Raw genomic sequence first — 22536 nt, forward strand, 5'->3', positions numbered from 1 at the left:
CAAACTCCCCAAGGAGAGCGTGGTTTATGTGGAGCACATGTTTTATAATAATACTTGAAGGATTTAGGAGGAACTGCAGTATAATAACTTTTACTATGAATTTTTAATAAGATCAATGAATATTTATACTGCTTTAGACTAGAACGGACCATATCCTTGTGAAACTTTTGGATGTCTCCGGATTTATTTATTTAATTACTTGTAGAAGACGTTCAACCCCTTCTTCACTACTATTTTTATATCATTCTTCCAATTAATAGGTGGTAGCTGCTGGCCGGGCTCCACATTTTATAGAGGGTTTTTTTAGAGGTTTTTAGAGACTTTCAAAGTGTCTTTTTTACTATTGTGCAAATTTATGTGATTTTATGTATTATTTCTTGTACCCATATAATCAGAAAATAGTATTCCCATCTTTGGAGTGAAAATAGAAATAAAAATGCGATATACCTTTTTATTTCAGTGCAGATTTTTTACATATAGGAATTTATTTCTATGTATTTTTACTAGTCCGACCCCAGGCAAAGTAAGGAGTTTACTGCCTGAAAAATCTAGCTGCAGAACTACAGGTATATTGGGTCTTAGCACTGACCTCCATCCCTACGGATGTATACTTATTTAACCACAAAGAAAAAAACACAGTACCTCCAATCAAATATGGTGGAGGTTCAAACATGGTTTAGGTGTTTTTTTTGCTGCCTCTGGCACTGGGTGCCTGCCTGCACTGTGTGCAAGACATCATGAAATCTGAAGGTTACTGAAGGATTTTGAATCACAATGTAGTGCCCAGTGTCAGAAACTGGGTTTGTTTCCTAGGTCATGAGTTTTCCAGCAGGGCAATGGCCCCAAGTATACTTCAAGAAGACCACAGAAATGGATTTAAAAAAAAGCCCGCTGTAGAGTTTTGAAAAGGCTTGAAATAAGTCAGGATCTAAATTTCATTGAAAACCTGTGGAGAAATCTTAAAATTTTCGTTTCGAGAAGGCACCCTTCAAATGTGAAACACCTGGAGCAGTTTGCAAAAGAAGATTGGTCCAAAATTCTAGTTAAGAGGTGTAAGAAGCTTGTTGATGGTTATAGGAAGCGATTGATTACAGTCAATTATTCCAAAGGGTGTGCAACCAAATATTAAACTCTTTATGACCAAGGATGTATCAGTATGACAGGTGATCCCGGCACCTGTCCGCTGATTTGAACAGCAGACATGTGTGGCCAACAGGCACAGGTAGATGTGCTATCCACCCGCGGGGAGCTGATGGTTGCCATGGTAACGATGGGTCATGTGATGATCCCTGTTACTATCAAGACATATTTCTTGTCCGAGCCAACAGAGCACCGGCAGTCACAGGAAAAAAGCATTTCTGTTGATCAGAGCTGTACAGCTCTGATCAACAGAAATGCACAGGTGACCAGACACTGCAGTGATAAAGTCCCCTAAGGGGAATAGTAAAAAGAAAAAGTAAAAAAAACCAGTTTTTAAAAATATGAAATAAAAAAACTAAAAGTTCAAATTACCCCACATGCGCCCCATTGAAAATAAAACAGTTGCAAAAATAAAAAATATGCACATATTTGGTATTGTCGTGTTCAGAAATGCCCGCGTGACAAGAAAGAAATTAAAAAATGTAATAACTGGTGATCAAACTGTAGCATCTGTACAAAAATGATATCATTAAAAACGTCAGCTCAAAACGCAAAATAAGCCATCAATGAGCCCCAGATCCTGAAAAAAAAACAAAAATTAAAAATGGAAAATCATCTAGGGGTGAAGGGGTTAAATTGAGGGTTCCAACAATTTTGTCTGGCCCATTTTTTGAGTTTTCTGTGAAATTATGTCCAATTTGCCTTTTTTTTTCTGTTTTTTTTTTTTTTTTTTATGGTTCCAATATGACGAAACGTGCAATTGCAATAATTTTCTTAGAGAAATATTTCATTTTCTGGAACAATTTCAAGGGTGCCAAGACTTTTAGCCATAACTGTAGTATTTTATTATGATCATAGAAGCGTTGTGTAATATATGGCCTGTGGCAAAGGTGCAAAAAAATGACACATGATATTTCTGTTTTATTATAAATAATTTTCTTCATGTATTGAGAATTTATTTCATTATGGAGAAAATCCTTGGGGACATTATTCGCATGCCAATTTTCCATCAAAGCTAGAGAGTGCAATCGCAAATGCTTGAACTGCACACATGGGATACTTATAGTCCATGGTGAATGCATCATCTGCTATGCGACCAAATTGCATGATGATATAATCAACTGTGAAGAAAAAATCAAAGTCAGTTAGTTGAATTTTATGTTTATTTAATAGTTTGATGCACCTTATATCAATAGACATATTTCCTGTAAAATTGATATCTAAAAAGTGACTTTCCATATAATTGATGGAATTTTTTCTTGTTAATTTTGTAAATAGAAAGGGAATTGAGAAAAGTATTATGTTTGCAACAAAACTTGATTTAAATGATATTTTTGTACATTTTTGAGCTTTTTATGTGACTGTCCACATTAAAAAAAAAAAATCTTGAGATATTCCTGTTTTTATAGTGGCCACAAGAGAACACACAATTGGTTCACGCTTTCTGTAGTTGGCATGTCAGCTTTGCTGCATTTACTGCGATGTTTACAATGTCTCAGAAAAATGTTGTACACTCTAAACTGTAGATTAAGGGGCACTTTGCACACTGCGACATCGCAGGCCGATGCTGCGATGCCGAGTACGATAGTGCCCGTCCCCGTCGCAGCAGCGATATGTGGTGATAGCTGGCGTAGCGAAAATTATCGCTACGCCAGCTTCACACACACACTCACCTGCCCTGCGACGTCCCTGTGGCCGGCGACCCGCCTCCTTGTTAAGGGGGCGGGTCGTGCGGCGTCACTGCGACGTCACACGGCAGGCGGCCAATCGGAGCGGAGGGGCGGAGATGAGCAGGATGTAAAGATCCTGCCCATCTCCTTCCTTCCGCATATCCTATGGAAGCCGCAGTGACGCCGGTAGGAGATGTTCCTCGCTCCTGCGGCTTCACACACAGCGATGTGTGCTGCCGCAGGAGGGAGGAACAACATCGGACCATCGCGTCGGCATAATTATGAATTACGCCGACGCTGCACCGATGATACGATTACGACGCTTTTGCGCTCGTTAATCGTATCATCCAGGCTTTACACACTGCGATGTCGCATGCGATGCCGGATGTGCGTCACTTTCAATTTGACCCCACCGACATCGCACCTGCGATGTCGCAGTGTGCAAAGCCCGCCTTAGAGCCATGTTTGCACAATGCAATTGCATTGTTTTCTTATGATTCAACTAAATCATGATACAAAGGTTTTTCACACTAAATTAAAAAATGATGAGCCCGATTCATCTTTTTTTAACTTTCCTTTTATTCTTGTGATATTTATTGCCATTTATTTGTTTCCCATTCCATCAAAATGGGGCACAAGGTTCATACATTTTTCACAAAGTAAAAAATGGTCTTATTTTTGTCACTTTTAGCTAAAAAATTAGCACATTTTGTAAAATGTCGCACACATTGTGCCAAGGGTCCTGGTGTAAATAAAATAAGATTTTGGGTACTCACGGTAAAATCTTTCTCGGAGCCTTCATTGGGGGATACAGGAAATGATGGGTGTATGCTGCTGGCTATAGGAGGCTGACACTATGCAAATCAAAAAGTTGGCTCCTCCCCAGTAGTATACACCCACTGACTGGAGCTGAGGAAATCAGTTAGTGTAAAAGCAGTACGAGGAGAAGCTTGAATCTTAAAACAGTCCGGATCCAGTAAAGTCTGAAGAAAATGGTGGGTGCTGTGTCCTCCAATGAAGGCTACGAGAAAGAGATTTTACGGTGAGTACCCAAAATCTTATTTACTCTGTCGCTTCATTGGGGGACACAGGAAACCATGGGATGTCCTAAAGCAGTCCCCAAGGTTGGGAATAGAAGGACTCGAAGATAGGACTAGCAGGGACAAGGTCCCGTGAATGGAACCTGTCGCTAGACACTGTAAAGAACCGCTTCCTGGTGAAAAAGATAAGAAAATGGGGACTGTGAATGTCCTGAACGGTAAGCTGTTAAGTAAAAAAACAGATTTGTGTACTCACCGTAAAATCGTTTTCTCTTAGCCATCATTGGGGGACACAGGACCATGGGTGTCATGCTGCCTATCCATAGGAGGACACTAAGTAGATGCAAAAGCATAGCTCCTCCTCTGCAGTATACACCCCCTGGCCGGGCCAGGCAAGCTCAGTTTTAGTACACAAGCAGTAGGAGAAAAAAACATTAAAAACTTACCTCAACAGAGGCACATGAGAAAAAAAGAGTCATAACCAAATAAGGTACTGAGAGAACCAAGGTCCAACAGGGCAACAGGGTGGGTGCTGTGTCCCCCAATGATGGCTAAGCGAAAACGATTTTATGGTGAGTACACAAAAATCTGTTTTTCTCTGACGCCTCATTGGACCATGGGACGTCCTAAAGCAGTCCATGGGTGGGAAACATAAAAGAAGGCAACACAACCCAAGGACTAGGAACCAGTCCCAGACAGCCTGGAGCGCCTACTGAGAGAGGTGCTCTACTGCCAATTGCAGAATATTCCTACCCATATTTGCCTCAGTTGAAACCTGGGTATGGACTCTGTAATGCTTTGAAAACGTATGTAGGCTAGACCAGGTCGCAGCCTTACACACCTGTTCCACTGAAGCCTGATGCCGAATGGCCCACGACGCTCCAACTGCTCGCGTGGAATGAGCCCGCAGCCCACTAGGAATGGGCTTGAGTTGCAAGCGGTAGACTTCCTGGATTGCAGAGCGGAGCCAGCGAGCCAGCGTCGCCTTTGAAGCTGCCTGTCCCTTCTTAGGCCCCTCAGGAATGACGAACAAAGAGTCCGTTTTCCTAAAGGGGGCTATCCTGGATATGTAACATCTGAGAGCTCTGACGAGGTCTAACGAATGCAGAGACTTTTCCACCCTATGAACCGGGTGTGGACAAAAGGAAGGCAGGAAAATGTCCTCATTCAAATGAAACAGGGTAAGAACCTTTGGAAGGAAATCCGGAAGGGGGCGCAGAACCACCTTGTCCTGGTGAAAGATCAGAAAAGGATCACGGCAAGTGAGTGCTGCCAACTCCGAAACCCGTCTGATGGACGTAATTGCCACTAAGAATGTTACCTTCCAGGACAGAAGAGCAAGGGAGGATTCCTTGAGGGGTTCAAAGGGAGACCTCTGGAGACCGTCCAGAACGAGGTTGAGGTCCCATGGTTCCTGCGGCCGTTTGTAAGGGGGAACTAGATGGGAAACGCCCTGGAGGAAGGTCTTGACTTGCGGTTTTTGAGCCAGGCGGCATTGGTAGAAGATTGAGAGCGCTGAGACCTGCCCTTTAAGGGAACTGAGAGCCAACCCCGCTCGCAAGCCAGACTGTAGAAAGTCGAGAATTCTGGGGATAGCCAGAGGCAAAGGCTGGACGTTAGTTTCCCTGCACCATGAAAGGAAGATTTTCCACGCACGGTGGTAAATGCGGGATGAAGCAGGCTTTCGGGCGCTGATCATGGTGGCAATAACCGCGGGGGAGAATCCTGCTCTTGTTAATATCCAGGTCTCAATGGCCATGCTGTCAGCTTCAGGGCTCTGGAGTTCTGATGGGAAATGGGCCCTTGGGTCAGCAAGTCTGGGATGTCTGGAAGGCGCCACGGTGCGTCTGTGAGCATTTGTACTAATTCGGCGTACCAGGCGCACCTGGGCCAGTCCGGTGCTATCAGTATCACTGGGACTCTCTCTGCCTTGATCTTCCTGATTACCCGCGGCAGCAGGGGTAGAGGTGGAAATATGTAAGGCAGGCGGAAGTGGCGCCAGGAACAGGCTAGAGCATCCGCGCCGATGGACTGCGGGTCGCGTGACCTCGCTATGAACGCGGGTACCTTTGCATTCAACCTTGAGGCCATTAGGTCCACGTCTGGTGTGCCCCAGCGAGTGCAGATGTGTAGAAACACATCTGGGTGGAGAGACCTTTGTCCGGCAGCCAGGCCTTGGCGACTCAGAAAGTCTGCTGCCCAGTTCTCTACCCCCGGTATGTGTACCGCTGATATCACTGATCCCGTCGATTCGGCCCAGCTGAGGATCTTGTGGGCTTCGAGATAAGCCGCTTTGCTGCGGGTGGCCCCCTGCCGATTGATGTAGGCTACAGCTGTCGCATTGTCCGATTGGACTCGAATCTGATGACCCGCTAGCAGAGGGCAAAACGCTCTGAGCGCGAGGAAGATCGCGCGGAGTTCCAGGATGTTGATGGGAAGGAAAGACTCCTGGGGCGTCCAACGTCCTTGAGCAGTGTGGTGCCGGTACACTGCTCCCCAGCCTAGGAGGCTGGCGTCCGTGGTCAGGACCAGCCAGTTCACTGGGAGAAAAGATCTCCCCTTCGATAGGGATGAGGACCGAAGTCACCAGCGGAGTGCGTACCTGACTGAAGGTGTCAGGTGAAGATGTCTGTCCAGGGAGAAGGGGCTCTTGTCCCAGGCCGCTAGTAAGGCTAGCTGCAGTGGGCGGAGGTGCAGTTGAGCAAAGGGTACTACTTCCATAGCCGCCACCATCCTGCCAAGCACTTTCATGCTGAATTGAATGGAGCGAGACGGAGGACGTAGAAGGCAGTGTACCGATCGTTGAAGAGCGAACGCCTTGTCCTGAGGGAGAAGGATCAAGCCTCGACGGGTGTCCAGGGACATGCCCAGGAAGGTGATGGATCCTGATGGGATCGGGGATGATTTGTCCAGATTCACTAGCCACCCTAAGCGGGATAGGGTGTCCGCGGTGATCTGTACGCTGGTTGAGCAGTCGCGGAAGGAGGGGGCCTTTATGAGGAGGTCGTCCAAGTAAGGGAGAACGACTACTCCCCTGGCGTGAAGGACGCTCATGGCGGCCGCCATGACTTTGGTGAAGACCCTTGGTGCGGTGGAAAGGCCGAAGGGTAGAGCTACGAATTGAAAGTGGGAGTCCTGAATTGCGAAGCAGAGGAACTTTTGGTGATCTGGGGCGATGGGTATGTGCAGGTACGCGTCCTTGATGTCTATGGAGGCGAGGAATTCCCCTTCAACCATGGATGCAATAATGGACCTTAGGGACTCCATTCTGAATCTCCGTACGTGCACGTGTTTGTTTAGGTGCTTGAGGTCCAGGATGGGTCGAACTGACCCATCCTTTTTGGGGACCACAAAGAGGTTGGAATAAAACCCCCCGAACTTCTCGTTGTCTGGGACAGGTATTGTCACTCCTGCTGTTTGGAGCGAGTGGATTGCTGAGAAAAAAGCTTTGCGTCGTTTTCGGGTCCGAAATTCTATGTGGTAACCGGAAGACACAAGGTCTCGCACCCATTTGTCGTCTGAGGCGGCAGCCCAGATGTGTTGAAAGAGCCGCAGTCGACCTCCTACAATGAGTGTGTCTTCCGGGGCGCCGAAGGAGTCATGAGGGGGGAAAACGTTGTGGCCGAGTCTCCCTAGTCCTGGACTGTTTCGGTCTAGGCTGCCATGATGAAGTGGGTTTCGGGGAGAGCTGAGAAGGTTTGACCCTGCGTAGTCCGCGGCTGGTGGCGGGGACAGCACGGGATGTCGACCAACCAAATGAGTTCCGAAAGGAGCGGAACGAGGACTGTGGACGTCTGGTGAAGGACGTCCTGGACTTTAGCTGTGGGAGGGAGGTACTCTTTCCTCCCGTGGTGTCAGAAATGAGCTTGTCCAGACGTTCGCCAAACAATCGGTCTGGAAAAAAGGGAAGGCTCGTGAGAGACTTCTTGGAGGCAGAGTCCGCTCGCCATTGTCGGAGCCAGAGAGCTCTACGGATGGCTATGGTATTTGAGGCAGCAAACGCTGCACAGGTAGCAGCGTCCATGGAGGCCTGGATGAGGTACTCCGCTGCAGCGGCAATTTGAGCTGTTACCTCTGTGAAGGTATGAGTGAACTGGGATTCCTCAAGCAAAGTGTTAAGGGAGTCTGCCCAGACCGAGATCGCCTTTGCGACCCACACAGAGGCAAAGGAGGGCGAGAGGGAGGAACCCGCAGCCTCAAAAGCAGAGCGGGCGAGGTGCTCCACCTGTCTGTCTGTTGGGTCCTTGATGGAAGAACCATCGGGTAAAGACAGGAGCGTCTTTGTGGTAAGGCGGGAGACCGGGGGGTCGACCGAGGGCGGATCGGCCCAGCCCTTAGGAGCAGGTGAGGCAAAAGGGTACCGGGACTCCATGAGTTTTCGGTTACCGAAGCGCATGTCAGGCTTCTCCCTTTGCTTTGTGAGGATATCCTGAAACTCTGGGTGATCAGCGAAAACCTTTTGGGGTTTCCTTGCCCTCTTAAAAGGAGACCGCATGGTCAGTGGTAATGGATGGGGGATCCTCCACATGCAGAGTTTGGTTGATTACTGCTATAAGGGAGTCTATTGCAGTTTGATCATCTGGGGGTGATGAAACCAAGGAATCCTCCTGGTACAAACAGCATTCTCCCTCCTCCAGCTCTTCAGAAGCCGTGGAGCGAGTGGGAGAGCCTGCCCTTTGTGCTCCCGAGGGAGAGCCCGCTGGAGACACCCGGCCGTGTGCTCTTTTCCTGATCCCTGCAACCGGTGAAGCATGTGCCCGGATTACCTCAGAAGGATACTCCATAGGGGTATCCTCAGGCTGTGTTCTGTCCAGGGACCCAGAAGGGTGTGGAGGACGACATTGCATAGCCAGAACCAGGTTCTGTGACAGTTTTTCCATGGATTGGGACAGAAACTGTGCCCATTCCGATGGGCTGGGGGCCCTAGGCTCTGGGCTGCCGGTTGCGGCGGTGGTGGCAGGGGGGTCTTGGGGGGCTATAGTGGCACAGGACTCACAGAGAGAAGAGGTGTGTTTACGTGGTAGCTCAGCGTGGCAGGCAGTGCAGGCTGAATAATAGACTATGTGGGCCTTAGTACTCTTAGTGCCCTTAGATTTCTGCATGTTCCTAATAGGATTATGCCAGGAGGGGGAGCAATGCTCAGCAGAGCTACAATTGAAGCAAGCACCTCACCAGAATCAGCCAATGGCCCTGTCCTCAGGAAGGATTAAGCTCTATGAAGATCTTCGCACGCTTTCCTGGGGGGGCGGGGCTTATCGCGGCCGCGGGGGGGGGAGGCTTAGCGCTAAAAGAGCGGGATGATGAGTCAGTGTGCCCCCCCTGCTGTGGGTAGTAAAAAAAAAAAAACGGCGGGAAGGGAGCTTCTGAGTTTTCCTCCCTCTCCCTACAGTCAGCACACAGCGTGTCACCTGTCACTGGTGGTTATCAGCCGGATTTTCTGCTAGAGCAAATAAACAGAGCAGATAATAAACAGTGTGAGTCCCTGAGCCCTGGGCCCTCCCCCCTGCCACTGGGAAATTATCTGCAAGACTTTTTGCAAACAGCAGACGTTCCCCCTCCTCCAGCCAGCAAGCTAGAGAAAGTTAACACTTTGTGTGCAGGATCCTTGCTCCTTGCACATAATAAATACTGTAAATGTCCTGGGCCTTCCCTGCAGCGTCTTTTCTCCCTTTTTCTGGGAAACCGGTTTCCTTGCCCAGTCAGGGGGGATCTCGCCTTAAAACACTGCTTTCCAGGCAGTGAAAATAGCAGAGTCAGCTTGCTGTGTCGGTGTCATATTCAACTCAGAGCCTGCAGAGAGGGGCTGAGGAATTGGGCTATAGGGCACAGGCCTCTACCCTGGGCTTTGGAAAATCGGTGTCTGTGGAACCCGTCGTCCAGCCCAGGATCCAGCGTCGCGGGAGGGGGTACGTGTAGGCAACACTTCACGTTCCCGCCCGTTGATGATAGTGGGAGATCGGTCCCTAAAGGAAACCGTCGCCCTCAAAAAATAACAAACCTTGAAAGGAAGTGCCTCCTGCAGAAACTAAGCTAAAACTGAGCTTGCCTGGCCCGGCCAGGGGGTGTATACTGCAGAGAAGGAGCTATGCTTTTGCATCTACTTAGTGTCCTCCTATGGATAGGCAGCATATTACCCATGGTCCTGTGTCCCTCAATGAGGCATCAGAGAAAATAGCTGAGTAACTGAACAGAGAAGCCCATTGGCGAAGCCTGGGAGGACCCTGAAGTAGGGGGAGAGAGAGGGTACTAGAGAACCAGAGAGAGGGTACTAGAGAACCACTATTGAGATATGCGTTAGAAGATGATAAATCCCAGCAGAAGGAGTACGAGAATGAGAGATAATGCTTTATCTCTTGTGGAATCTGTGCCCACGAAGCTGAGAATCTATGGAGACTGTCTTCAAGAGGTTGAGGCCAAGAGAAGAGGACTGACTGGACATAGTATCTCGTTTGAGAATGTGTAAGAATAAACTAAGGGCTAGGGTACCAGGCAGAGGTAGGTGCTGGGACAAACGGAGGCCAACATAGCCGTGGCTATTTACTGCCACAGAGTGACTAAAATGGTAAACAACTGCCTTAGAAAGGAGGAGGATCGCCGGCCAGAGCGACGTCGCAGGGCAGGTAAGTCCGTGTGATGGGGGCTAGCGATGTTGTGCGCCACGGGCAGCAATTTGCCCGTGTCGCACAACCGGCGGGGGCGGGTACGCTCGCTTGTGATCTCGCTAGCAAGATCGCAGCGTGTAAAGTACTCTTAAGGCTTTGTACTACAGGAAGACATTAAAAGTGTGTGTCATACTGCTCCTTCACAGACAACAGTACCATAGTGAATGAGCCCTGAGAGGAATTTGAACGATGACTCCTACGTAGACAACAGTGCCATAGTAAATGATCCCTGTGAATGATTACTGCGGCGGGCCCGGCTGCGGTGGGCGCTGGACTGTGAGACTCCGATGCAGCGCTGACTGACACTGATGCCTGGGGGAGCGGTGGATCAATCGCTGCCTTGGAAAAAACGCTGCCTGCGGGGGAGCGCTTAGTAACAAAACTCGCTGCGGCGGTAGCGCTGCTTATCCTGGAGGGGAGGCTCGGACTTCGCGGCAGCGGCAGCATTGCTTACCCGGGAGGGGAGGCTCGGTTCTCTTGGCGGCAGTAGCGCTGCTTACCCGGGAGAGGAGGCTCGGGCCTGTGGAGGTGGGCCAATGAACGGCAGGAGTGACGGGGGTTGGCGCCAGGAAATGACGTCAGGCACGGGAAGTAAAAGTCAAAGCCACGCTAGGGGATAAAAGAGGCAGGCTAGGTTTGAAAAACGTGCGTGAGCACTCAACAGAGCAGGGGGTGTGGCCTGGAAGGGCGCACAGGCAATAAGTGGGGATAGGCCGAGGGGCGCAGGAGGGGGCATGGACTGGCCGGAGGAGAAGGCTGCAATGGCGCCGGAGTTACATTTTTTTTTTAAAAACTACAGGTGAGCTGAGAATCGAAGGGGTCCGGAGGGGGGGTCGCACTGGAGCCAATTGAGTGGAGGGAGGAAAACTACGCTGCGGGGAGGAAAACTACCCAGGCATCTGTGAAAAACCGGGGGCTCTGAACTATATATAAGGCGGTCCCCCCATTACCCAGGACAGGGCTACAGGAGCGGGGGAATAAATATAAAGGGGGTCCCCCGGGATTATAGATGGTACCTTTTCCTGTAGGTTCCAGCTTGTCTTGGAGGAGGCGAATGAAGGCATCTTGCCAGTTGACCCGGGAGTAGTTGACAGGAGACTGGAGGGGTACCTCTCCATCCCAGGTACCGTCTTCGTCCTACCCCACAATCAGGCTTGGGAGCGAGAGTGTTGGGGAGGGGGGCAGGACCCTCCGCCTTTGTCAACGACGTTGCACTTTTCCTTAATGCGGATGCACCTCGAACATTCTTCTGTGTTGGAGGGCCTGGGTTCACTGCCAGACAGACACGGAGGACAACAGTAGTGGCGGACGGACCCCACTCTGTGCGACCGGTCTCTATGGGCGAGAACAGGGTGAGCGATTACACCCTGTCGCCCAAAAAGCTGTGTCTGAAAGAAAGGGAAATCATTAATAAAACACAACAATACAAACCTGAGGGGCTGAAAGCAGCCCCTGAGTGTCCAATCTCCTCGGACACTAAGCAAAAACTGATTTCCTCAGCTTCGGTCAGTGGGTGTATACTACTGGGGAGGAGCCAACTTTTTGATTTGCATAGTGTCAGCCTCCTAGAGCCAGCAGCATACATCCATGGTTTCCTGTGTCCCCCAATGAAGCGACAGAGAAAATATCTTTTGGGAAAAATACTAGACACCCAACAAAAACAGGTACAAATGCAATAAGGAATTGGGCTTGATGTGTTTTTATTGTGATTCCAGAAAATCATGAATAAAATCGCAACATACCCTAAAGATGTTAAGTAGTTTCCCTTACAAGGTAAATCATAAATGTATGATGAATAGAAGTCCAACAATTGGGACCAGGGGCGTAACGATCGCAGTTACAGCGGTCGCCACTGCGACCAGGCCCGAGCAGGTTAGGGGGCGCCCGCCATTCAGAGAAACAGCCGGCTCCTATTAGCTGTCTCTTTACATTCAAACAGTAGCGCAGCTACTGGGGGAAGGTGGGGGCCATGCTCAGAGGATGCCTAACTGGAGCTGCGCTACTGTTAATTATATCGGTGCATACAGCGCGCCGATGTAGTTAACCTCTGCGGTAGTGCTGGGAAATATGATTTCCCTGCACTGCTGCATGAGTGTAAGCGCAGGACATCAGAGTCCCAGCGTGGTGACTTAACCGCAAGGCGCCGGGACTTTGATGTCTTGTGCGCGCGATGAGACTGCTGTGATCCGCCGGCGCTGGGGCCACTAGGAGAACCCAGAGTAGATGAGTATGATGGCTTTATTTTTTCAATGCAGCATGGGCAGTATGGCAGTATGGGGACATTATATATAGTGAGATGCCGAGGGGAGAAGTACTAGAGAACAGGTATGAGTCCCCCCGGTTCATTTCATATGCCTCCATGTACTGACTGTGGAGCAGTCAGCCCATGCAAATGGGCTGGGAAAGGCTGGGAAAGTTATATCTGGCTCAGCAATAAGTTAGTCACTGAAGCCTGTTTATTTCAGTGTAATTTTGGGCTCAGTTTTTCCTGGAGCAATCAGTAGGAATGGCAGTGGGACTGGTTGCTCCCTTCTCCACATTCAATCCAGGTTTTGATTCCTCACTGGATCAGCTAAAATAATCAGGAGGCATTCAGAACAGAGAGTCTGCTGAGGTGAGCAGCCCAGGCTCATGGCTGCTGGTGCTGGGACTCCATACTAGAGTTGAGCGCGGTTCGCGGTTCGAGGTTCTCCAGTTCGCGGCTCGAGTGATTTTGGGGGCTGTTCTAGATCGAACTAGAACTCGAGCTTTTTGCTAAAGCTCGATAGTTCTAGATACGTTCGAGAACGGTTCTAGCAGCAAAAAGACCAGCTAATTACTAGCTGACTTTCCGCTGTAATAGTGTAAGTCACTCTGTGACTCACACTATTATGACATTTCAGTGTATAGTGTGCGTGAACAGCGCCTTCAGATCACTCCTGTTTGTATAATGGCGATCGCCATTTTTTTTTTTTTTTCCTTGTCTTCCTTCCCTAAGCGCGCGCGTGTAGCGGGGCGGGCCAGCATGTCAGCCAATCCAAGACACACACACAGCTAAGTGGACTTTTAGCCAGAGAAGCAACGGCATGTGTGACAGGATGTCCATGTCACATGTCCCTGCATTATAAAAATGGACATTTTCCTCCAGCACGCCATTATCTGCCTTCTGCGTCCTTGGTGTCAGTCACCGCTGGCGCATCGCCTATCTCCGATACTGCTGTGTACGCTCTATACACAGCGCTGTACAGAATAGGGATAGCACTTTCTATCAGTCCTTTTAAGGGCTAATACCGGCAGGGTCAGAGCCATAGGTGACAGGTCCGTGAAAACAGAGTTTAACAGCTACACAAGATGACAGCGTCTGTGTAGCTAAGGTCAGGGATTTCCTCGCTGCATTTCCCCATTAGGAGGGATAGAAAGGCAGGCTTCTTTTCCTCTACCCAGAGACCCACAACCCTGCCACTGTACCCTCCTGCCCTTTGCACACTCAAACTCATTGTTACTACGCTATTATACTAGCAAACACTGAGTGAACTTAGTGGCATCATAAAAGTGGCTGTTGGACTTCTGTATTGTCCCACTAGTGCAAAGATATTTGCAGCACGTCTGCCTACATTTCACACTCAAACTCATTATTACTAAGCCATTATACTAGCAAACACTGAGTGAACTTAGTGGCATCCTAAACGTGCCTGTTGGACTTCTGTATTGTCCAACTAGTGCAAAGATATTTGCAGCACGTCTGCCTGCATTGCACACTCAAACTCATTGTTACTAAGACATTATAATACCAAAAATTGAGTGAACTTAGTGGCATCCTAAACGTGGCTGTTGGACTTCTGTATTGTCCCACTAGTGCAAAGATATTTGCAGCACGTCAGCTTGCATTGCACACTCAAACTCATTGTTACTAAGACGTTATAATACCAAAAATTGAGTAAACTTAGTGGCATACAAGAAGTGGCTGTTGTACTCCATTAGTGCCCCACTGGTGCAAATCTATGTGCAGCACCTCTGCATGACACCCTCCTGCTCTGTTTTTAATAAGCTATAATGATAGCAAAAAATGCTGCCATTTAGTGGCATACAAGAACTGGCTGTTGGACTTCTGTATTGTCCCACTAGTGCAAAGATATTTGCAGCACGTCTGCCTGCATTGCACACTCAAACTCATTGTTACTAAGACATTATAATACCAAAAATTGAGTAAACTTGAGAGGGGGCGGAGCTAGCCGATGGCACACTGAGACGCTGTAAGAAGGAGCTCCCACATACCAGCGGTGAATTCTCACACTTCAAAGGCACTCACCGGGTCCAGGATCAGTAATGGCACGCAGGAGAGGACGGGGGACGAGTGTACAGACTCCAGAGGGGGAAGGTACAGATATCACCCGCTTTTTCGGGACCTCAGCCTCCCAGCCTGATACCTCTGCTCTCTCCAACATGGCGCCGGCAGACACTGAGGCAGGAGATAACGCTCAGCAAACATGCAGTGGAGCGACCTCACTGTCTCCTCACATAACAGCAGCCAGCTCAGCCATAAACATAGATAAGGCACAGCAGGACACTACAGAACGGAGTGTTGAAAACCCCCTGTCCCAGCCACAAAAGCGACTGCCAGATAAACTGCAGGCAGAGCAGGGCCCCAGCTCTGTGATACAGCAGACCCCAGCAGCCATGGGAAGCAGATCTGTGACACCCGGAGAGGAGCCTGTAATACCACAACAACAGCACACATCACCTAAAGAACAAAGACTCCCCACCTCCAACACCTCCACCCGCAGAAACAAGGGAGAGAAGAATAAATCAGACCAGACACAGGAGCAAGAAGAAGATTGGGATTGGAAAGCACATATCAGATCAATTCCAACCAGGCAGGAAATGGACTCTTTGCTGGGGAAACTGAGGGAATCCCATAAGCAAGACATGGCCTCTATACAATCAGAAATCAAACAGATTGGTCAGCGTGTAGCAGCTACAGAAGAGGTGCAGGAACAGGTATTTTCCCATATAGAATCACATCAACAAGTCCTATCAGAGCACACGGCCCAGATACAGGACATTCTGACCCACTTAGACGATATTGAAAACAGACATCGCCGTAATAACTTAAGAATTAGAGGTCTCACAGAAGCAGTGGCACCACCACAGCTGGATGAATGGGCACAAAAATTCTTTACCCGTCTCCTCCAACGCGACCCAGAACAACGCATAGAACTGGACCGCATCCACAGATCCCTAGGCCCCAAATCTCCTGATCCGGCCAGACCAAGAGATGTGATATGTCGGGTCCACTTCTATAAAGAAAAGGAGGCCATACTACAAAGATGCAGAGAGAAAGGAGCGGGTACATATAAAGGGACACCTCTGATTGTCCTACCAGACCTAGCACGGAGGACACTGCAACTACGCAAGGCCTTAAGACCACTACTCCAATCCCTCAAAGATAAGGATGTTCCATATCGCTGGGGATATCCGTTCCAACTCACAGCAAAGAAAAATGGGAAGTCGGCGGTCTTCCGGTCCTTGGGAGACCTCCCCAACTTCCTAGGGACTTTTGAACTGCCTATGATCAGCCTGCCAGATTGGCCAACCCCGGGGGGCCCTGCACCCTTACCACCAAGAGAGCACTGGCGACAAGTCCAGAAGAGAAGGGGTGGAGGATCCCCCCGTGATATACACCGCTGAATATCGCTGACCATCCAAAGAAAAGGACAAAAACTTCTTGGAAAACCAGGAGGCGAGATATAAATTGATTGTATTGGACTGCTTACCTGTTCATAGAGCGTCATGTATCAGTATCTTCTCTCCTCACGCTTACTTTCCTAGTCCCCCCCCCTTTTTTTTTTTTTTTTTTTTTTTTTTTTTCTTCTTTTCTTCTCTTTCCTTCTCTCTCTCCCTACTCCCCTCCACTCGCCCCCTCTCCCCTCCCCTTATACCTCTTCCTTCATATCATTCCCACCTTGCGTCTTCCTCTTCACACACCTTCTATGAGCGCACTACTTCCTACAAACTAACTCTACTCAACCCATTTTCCCTCCCCAGCACACATACTTACAAAGGACACATGCCCTACACTAATTTCTACCTCCTTCCTCTCCCCCCCTCTTAGACATGCTCTCTACATACACCACTCCATACGCCTCCTACACTCCGTCCTCCCACTTCTCCCCACGTCCTCCCCCCTGGTCCTTTGCCCTACACCACTTCATATTTATTTATTTATTTTATTTTTTTTTTTTTTTTTATTGTCTCACTCAATCTGTTGCTCCCCCTTTCATTCTTTACATCTGGATCTGATACTGAGCTCTGGTTTAATGGCATTTTATATTGAGTTGATAGCCTCGTGTTCTCCTCCCGATGTGCGATCCATACCCAAAACACACCAAGTAATTGGGGGTGTGGGGGAGGGGAATGGAAAAGTGATTAATCACTACTAGACTGTATACGTTGATTGTTATTCATATTACTTGTGGGCGTTCTCCGCAGAAGGGAGTTCCTGAAAGACCGTAGGCTTTCCCGCACCTCTATTAGGGACGTGGCAGAGTGCCACATTAGACAATAGTCTACCAGTAGATACCTAAGATCAGTAGGCACCCTAGTCCTACTTAGCTTATCTAATTTTACCTTTCACCACTATCTTATCTCTGCTCTTTCTCTTCTCCCCTTGGTTTTCCCTATACCCTGCCTACCCTTTTCTGTGATGTCGCACCTCACCTTTTGCACTTACAATACTAAAGGCTTAAATAAACCCGAAAAGAGAAGTCAGATCCTATATCGCCTGCACAGGAAGGGAGTTAAAATAGCCCTATTTCAAGAGACACACTTCATAGCCTCCAACACTCCCAACTGTAAAACCAAGAATTACCCGACATGGTTCCATGGCCCACACCCCAACAAGAAGGCATGTGGGGTTTCCATTGCTTTTCACAAGACATTCCAGCCAACAGTTCTCGACACGCTCACTAGCCCGGAGGGACGCTGGCTATTTCTTAAAATATCTTTCCTGAATAATACTTATACAATCGCTAACATCTATTTCCCAAATCAGGACCAGGTATCCTTTGGAGTGGAGACTCTGGAGAAGCTGGCAGAGTTTGCGGGTGGCACCTGTATCATCTTGGGAGGAGACTTCAACCTTGTGCTGGATCCAGCCATGGATTCGTCCTCTGGTAGGTCTGCAATCCCCTCCTCGGCACTACGCAGATTAAAACGAGAACTAACATCCCTTAAACTAGTCGATCTTTGGAGGGTCTTACATCCCGGAGTCAGAGACTACAGTTTTCATTCCACAGTTCATAATAGCTACACCAGACTAGACCACATTTTCATATCCCACGACCTGCTAGACAAATCCCCGGGTTGTTCAATGGATGTTTTTCTCTGGTCGGACCACGCACCAGTATATGGGGAAATTGGGGTGAGAGATATGGGGGGGGTGGGACACACATGGAGACTGAACGACAACCTGCTCAAGAATGAACAATGCCTGGAGGATATTCATAAAACCATTGCAAACTTCAAAATAGATCATATGGCAGATCCCACACCTGCCCCGGTCAAATGGGAAGCGTTGAAATGTATGATCAGGGGGGTCTGCATATCCCATGGATCAAGAATTAAAAAAGAAAGTGCAAGGGAACTAAAAGAACTGTTAGCACAACTAGGCCATAAAGAAACGATAAACAAAACCAAATCCAGTGACACCATTAAAACGGAAATTTCTACTATCCGCCACCAAATATTATCTATCCTTGACCGAAAATCACTGTGTATCAGAGATAAATTTCGTAGGAATATCTTTGAGTTTGGAGATAAAAGTGGACGATTGTTAGCCAGGACCCTTCACCCCAGACAGGCACAAACCCCAATATTAGCGTTAAACTCACAGACAGGTACCCAGATACATTCCACCCCTGATATATTAGAAGAATTCAGAAACTACTATACAAAACTTTATAACATCCCATCCCCACATACCCCATCACCTGATGCGAGACATCGCGACATTTGGGAATACTTAAACAAATATGCCCCAGACCCCCTTGAAGATGCGGTAGCTGAAGACATAGACGAGGATTTCTCAGACACAGAGCTAAGCGATGCCATTAAAACCCTTAAAGTGGGTAAAAGCCCTGGTCCTGATGGGTTCACCCCCCGGTTTTACAAAATATGTGGAGGGGCCTGCAGCCCTATAATGCTGAAAGCCTTCAATTCCATAACCAACACATGCCAGTTCCCTAAACAGACACTCCAAGCCCGAATAACTGTAATCCCCAAGCCTGGCAGGGACCCACTGACCTGCTCTAATTACAGACCTATCTCACTAATAAATGTGGATATTAAATTGTACTCTAAAATGATAGCCCTGAGACTAGGCCCCCTCATACCCAAACTAATCCACAAAGACCAGGTGGGATTTGTCCCAGGGAGGGAGGCACGGGACAACACTATTAGAACCCTGTCCCTAGTGGCCCAGGCACGTCAGCGTCAAATCCCAATGTGCCTCTTGACAGTAGATGCCGAAAAGGCATTTGACAGAGTCCATTGGTTTTTTTTAGAAGCCACGATGCAGGCAATCGGCGTCCGTTCGCGCTTACTACAATGGATAAAAGCATTATATCACGAACCAACGGCACAAGTGGGCGTGAACGGACGCCTGTCAGCTCCATTTAATATTAGAAACGGTACCAGACAGGGATGCCCCCTATCGCCATACCTATACATCCTGGTAATGGAATCCTTAGCAAATGCACTCAGGGAAAACCCTTCGATAAAAGGGATACAGATAGGACAAACATCTCATAAATTAGCACTATTTGCGGACGATCTCTTGATATATGTGACACAGCCGAAGACTAGTTTGCCCAACATACTGCAGGAGTTTGAGATCTTTGGCAGACTCTCCAATTTTAAAGTAAACCTACAAAAAACAGAGATCTTAAATGTATCGCTACCATCCGTAGAAGAGAATACTCTCAAACCCGCCTTCCCCTTTAAGTGGGCCAGCAATTACATTAAATATCTGGGGATCAGGGTTTCTCCCAACCACCAAGATCTATATAATTACAATTTCCCAGACCTTTTAAAAAATATCCACAAAGACCTCATAGCATGGCATAACCTCCCCATTTCCTGGTTCGGCAGGGTCAATACAATTAAAATGGATGTCCTACCTAAAATACTATACCTGTTTCAAACTATCCCACTGAACCTAGGAGAAAATGTCTTCCTCAAGTTAAAGAAGATGATCAGCAATTTTATATGGCGTGGCACCAAACCCCGACTGAAATACTCAATGCTGACTAAATCTCGCTGGGACGGAGGGGCGGGGCTCCCGGATCTTAAAGCTTATCACGCAGCAGCGGTGGGTGGTTGCATATTGGATCTCCTGCACAGTAAAGACAGAAAATTGTGGGTGGAGATTGAATGTGAACTATGCCCGAATATGGCACACGGAATCTTCTGGTTGTCATCTAGAACTAACCTTGGGACCCTGGGAGTTTCCCCGATCCTCTTGTCCCTGGCTACAGCATGGAGGACAGCCAATAGACGATATAGATTGACAGGAGAACCGGGTCCTATGACGCCTCTGGTGGGCAACCCCGCGTTTCAATGCTGGTTTCACGAACCTCATCCCAGACTGATTTCAACGCCAATGGGAAGGATTCCACGAGTTAAAGACGTAATTACCCAACAGGGATGCAAACCACTGATATCCCTGCTTGGAGACCGGCCATGGGAACCAGGTTACTGGTTCCAATATCTACAACTACGTAGTTTCATAGATTCTCTGGCTCCGGGATCTGAGATACATAAGGATCTGACTCCATTTGAAAAACTATGCTTCCTTAGAGAAACACCCCCTCACATAGTCTCAATAATCTACAACATAGCAGTGCCCGAGGGGGGTGGAGGAGACGACTTGCCTGACTACGTTAGACATTGGCAAACAGAATTGTGCCAGACTTTTCCCAAGGCACAATGGTGTAAGTCATTTAACCTAACACATAAATCCACCATTTCTTGTAGAATGCAGGAACTCAATTATAAAATCCTCTCACGGTGGTATAGGACACCCGCCAGACTACATAAAATGTTCCCAGAGGTATCTGACGCCTGTTGGAGGTGCAAGACCTCAGTGGGCACAATGCTACATATCTGGTGGACCTGCCCAGAGATACAGGGTCTTTGGAAAGATGTCTTTGCTCTCTATAACCATTTACATCACACGGAAGTGACACCCTCACCGGAAGTGGCCCTCTTATCAATGTATACAGGGGCAGTCTCCAAGGCGAAGAAAGGCTTGCTCTCGTACTTTATGATTTCAATGAGGCAAATCATACCGAGGCATTGGAGATCCCCCTGTACATTGAGGAGAGCAGACTGGGTAGAGGCTATGGATAGCCTGCGGCGTCTGGAGGAGTTGAGAGCGTTTGACGAAGGGAAAGACTCCTTGTGTTTCTCGGTTTGGTACCCGTGGCTTCAGTATAGAGAAACACAGCAATTCCAAACCTGGTTACTCACAGGCGCTCTATCACAATAAATATTCAAGAAGCCGGGATGGGCTCCCGGACACAGGAGTGGCGCGGCATCACAATACAGACCTTCTCCCCCCCCCCCCCATTTCCCCATGTCTTCCCCTCCTTCCCTTTTTCTCTACCTATCTTTCTCTCCCTCTCTCTATATCTCTTTCTCACCTAATTGATATACATAGGGTCATGTTTTCATACCTATTGAACCAGACTATACAGAAGGAGTTGCCTTTAACACTTTACACGGAATAAATATAAAGATAGAAGATTATTACATGTTAAAATTAAGATGTTCTATAGGATGTTTTACAGATTTTACCTTCCACATGATTTGCGATACATTTCATAGTACCATACGTTTTACGAGACTTCAAGACATAGGTTATTTTATAATCTTCATATGCTGTAACATTGGGTAACATGAAAGACCCTTATGCATTTCTTATCTTCTGTTATATGAAAACTTTTGAAATAATAAAGAAATATTAAACGAAAAATTGAGTAAACTTAGTGGCATACAAGAAGTGGCAGTTGTACTCCATTAGTGCCCCACTGGTGCAAATCTATGTGCAGCACCTGTGCAGGACACCCTCCTGCTCTGTTTTTAATAAGCTATAATGATAGCAAAAAATGCTGCCATTTAGTGGCATACAAGAACTGGCTGTTGGACTTCCATTAGTGTCCCACTGGTGCAAATCTATTTGCAGCACCTCTGCATGACACCCTCATGCACATTTTGCTACGCTAATTTTATAGCAAACTCAGGGAATTCCTTGCTGCATTTGATCATTCGGAGGGATAGAAAGTGAGGCTTCCTTTAGCTTTTCCTTCTGTTCATAGACAGCATCTCCAAGTCCACACCCGAAGAGCAATTTCTCCTCCACGTGTAAGTGTGGAGAGGCAACTAGTGCGCATGTGTGTGCCGATTTACCCCAGCCGCAGCCTAACTACAGTGTTTCGTCTAGTGAGTATGCTCAACCTGACTGTGCCATTCCTGAGGCTAAGTCTTCATTTCTGGATACAGCGCATGCTCCCACACTTAGTGCGAAAAGCCTTTTGCACAGGTACTTGCACTCCGTGCCGGGTCTAAGTCCTGTGTTGTGCCTAGACACCATGCTAAAGCTGATAGTCTTTTTACGGAGACTGTATTTCATGCTACTGAGCATGCTCAGGCACTTACTGCATCAGAGACTAGGTCCGGTAATGAACTCTTTGGCACTGCCCCTGATGTGGGGGGCCCATATAGACCACAGGGCATCAGGTGTCCTGACGATGTGGCCAGGCCACTCCCAAATGGCTTGCAGAGGCCCGCCCCTATGACTTGTCACCTCATTATTGATAGTCAGACGATGACTGGTGAGGTGTTTGTGTCGTGGCAGCCATGAGGTCATTATTAAAGTTGCGGTTCCAAATAGGACGCTAGTTATGCCACTCATGACGTGTCACTCTGCTTTTGTCTTCAGGAGGTGCATTGTGGTCCACCCTGGTTTGGGGCGGACCCAGGTTATAA

At 48.0% G+C, this 22536-nt stretch overlaps 1 protein-coding gene across 1 annotated transcript in view; it reads right to left on the minus strand.

Moving 5' to 3' along the window:
- Positions 1-1961: 1961 nt before the first annotated feature.
- Positions 1962-22536, minus strand: part of LOC142289924 (tubby-related protein 1-like) — a 265154-nt gene continuing 244579 nt past the window's right edge. Inside the window, exon 6 of the mRNA XM_075333866.1 lies at positions 1962-2261. Coding sequence (XP_075189981.1) covers positions 2128-2261 — 134 coding nt within the window. The 3' untranslated portion in view covers positions 1962-2127. The remainder of the gene's footprint in view (positions 2262-22536) is intronic.

The sequence above is a fragment of the Anomaloglossus baeobatrachus genome, chromosome 2 (genome assembly GCF_048569485.1).
Source record: "Anomaloglossus baeobatrachus isolate aAnoBae1 chromosome 2, aAnoBae1.hap1, whole genome shotgun sequence".
In the NCBI taxonomy this organism is placed as follows: Eukaryota; Metazoa; Chordata; class Amphibia; order Anura; family Aromobatidae; genus Anomaloglossus; species Anomaloglossus baeobatrachus.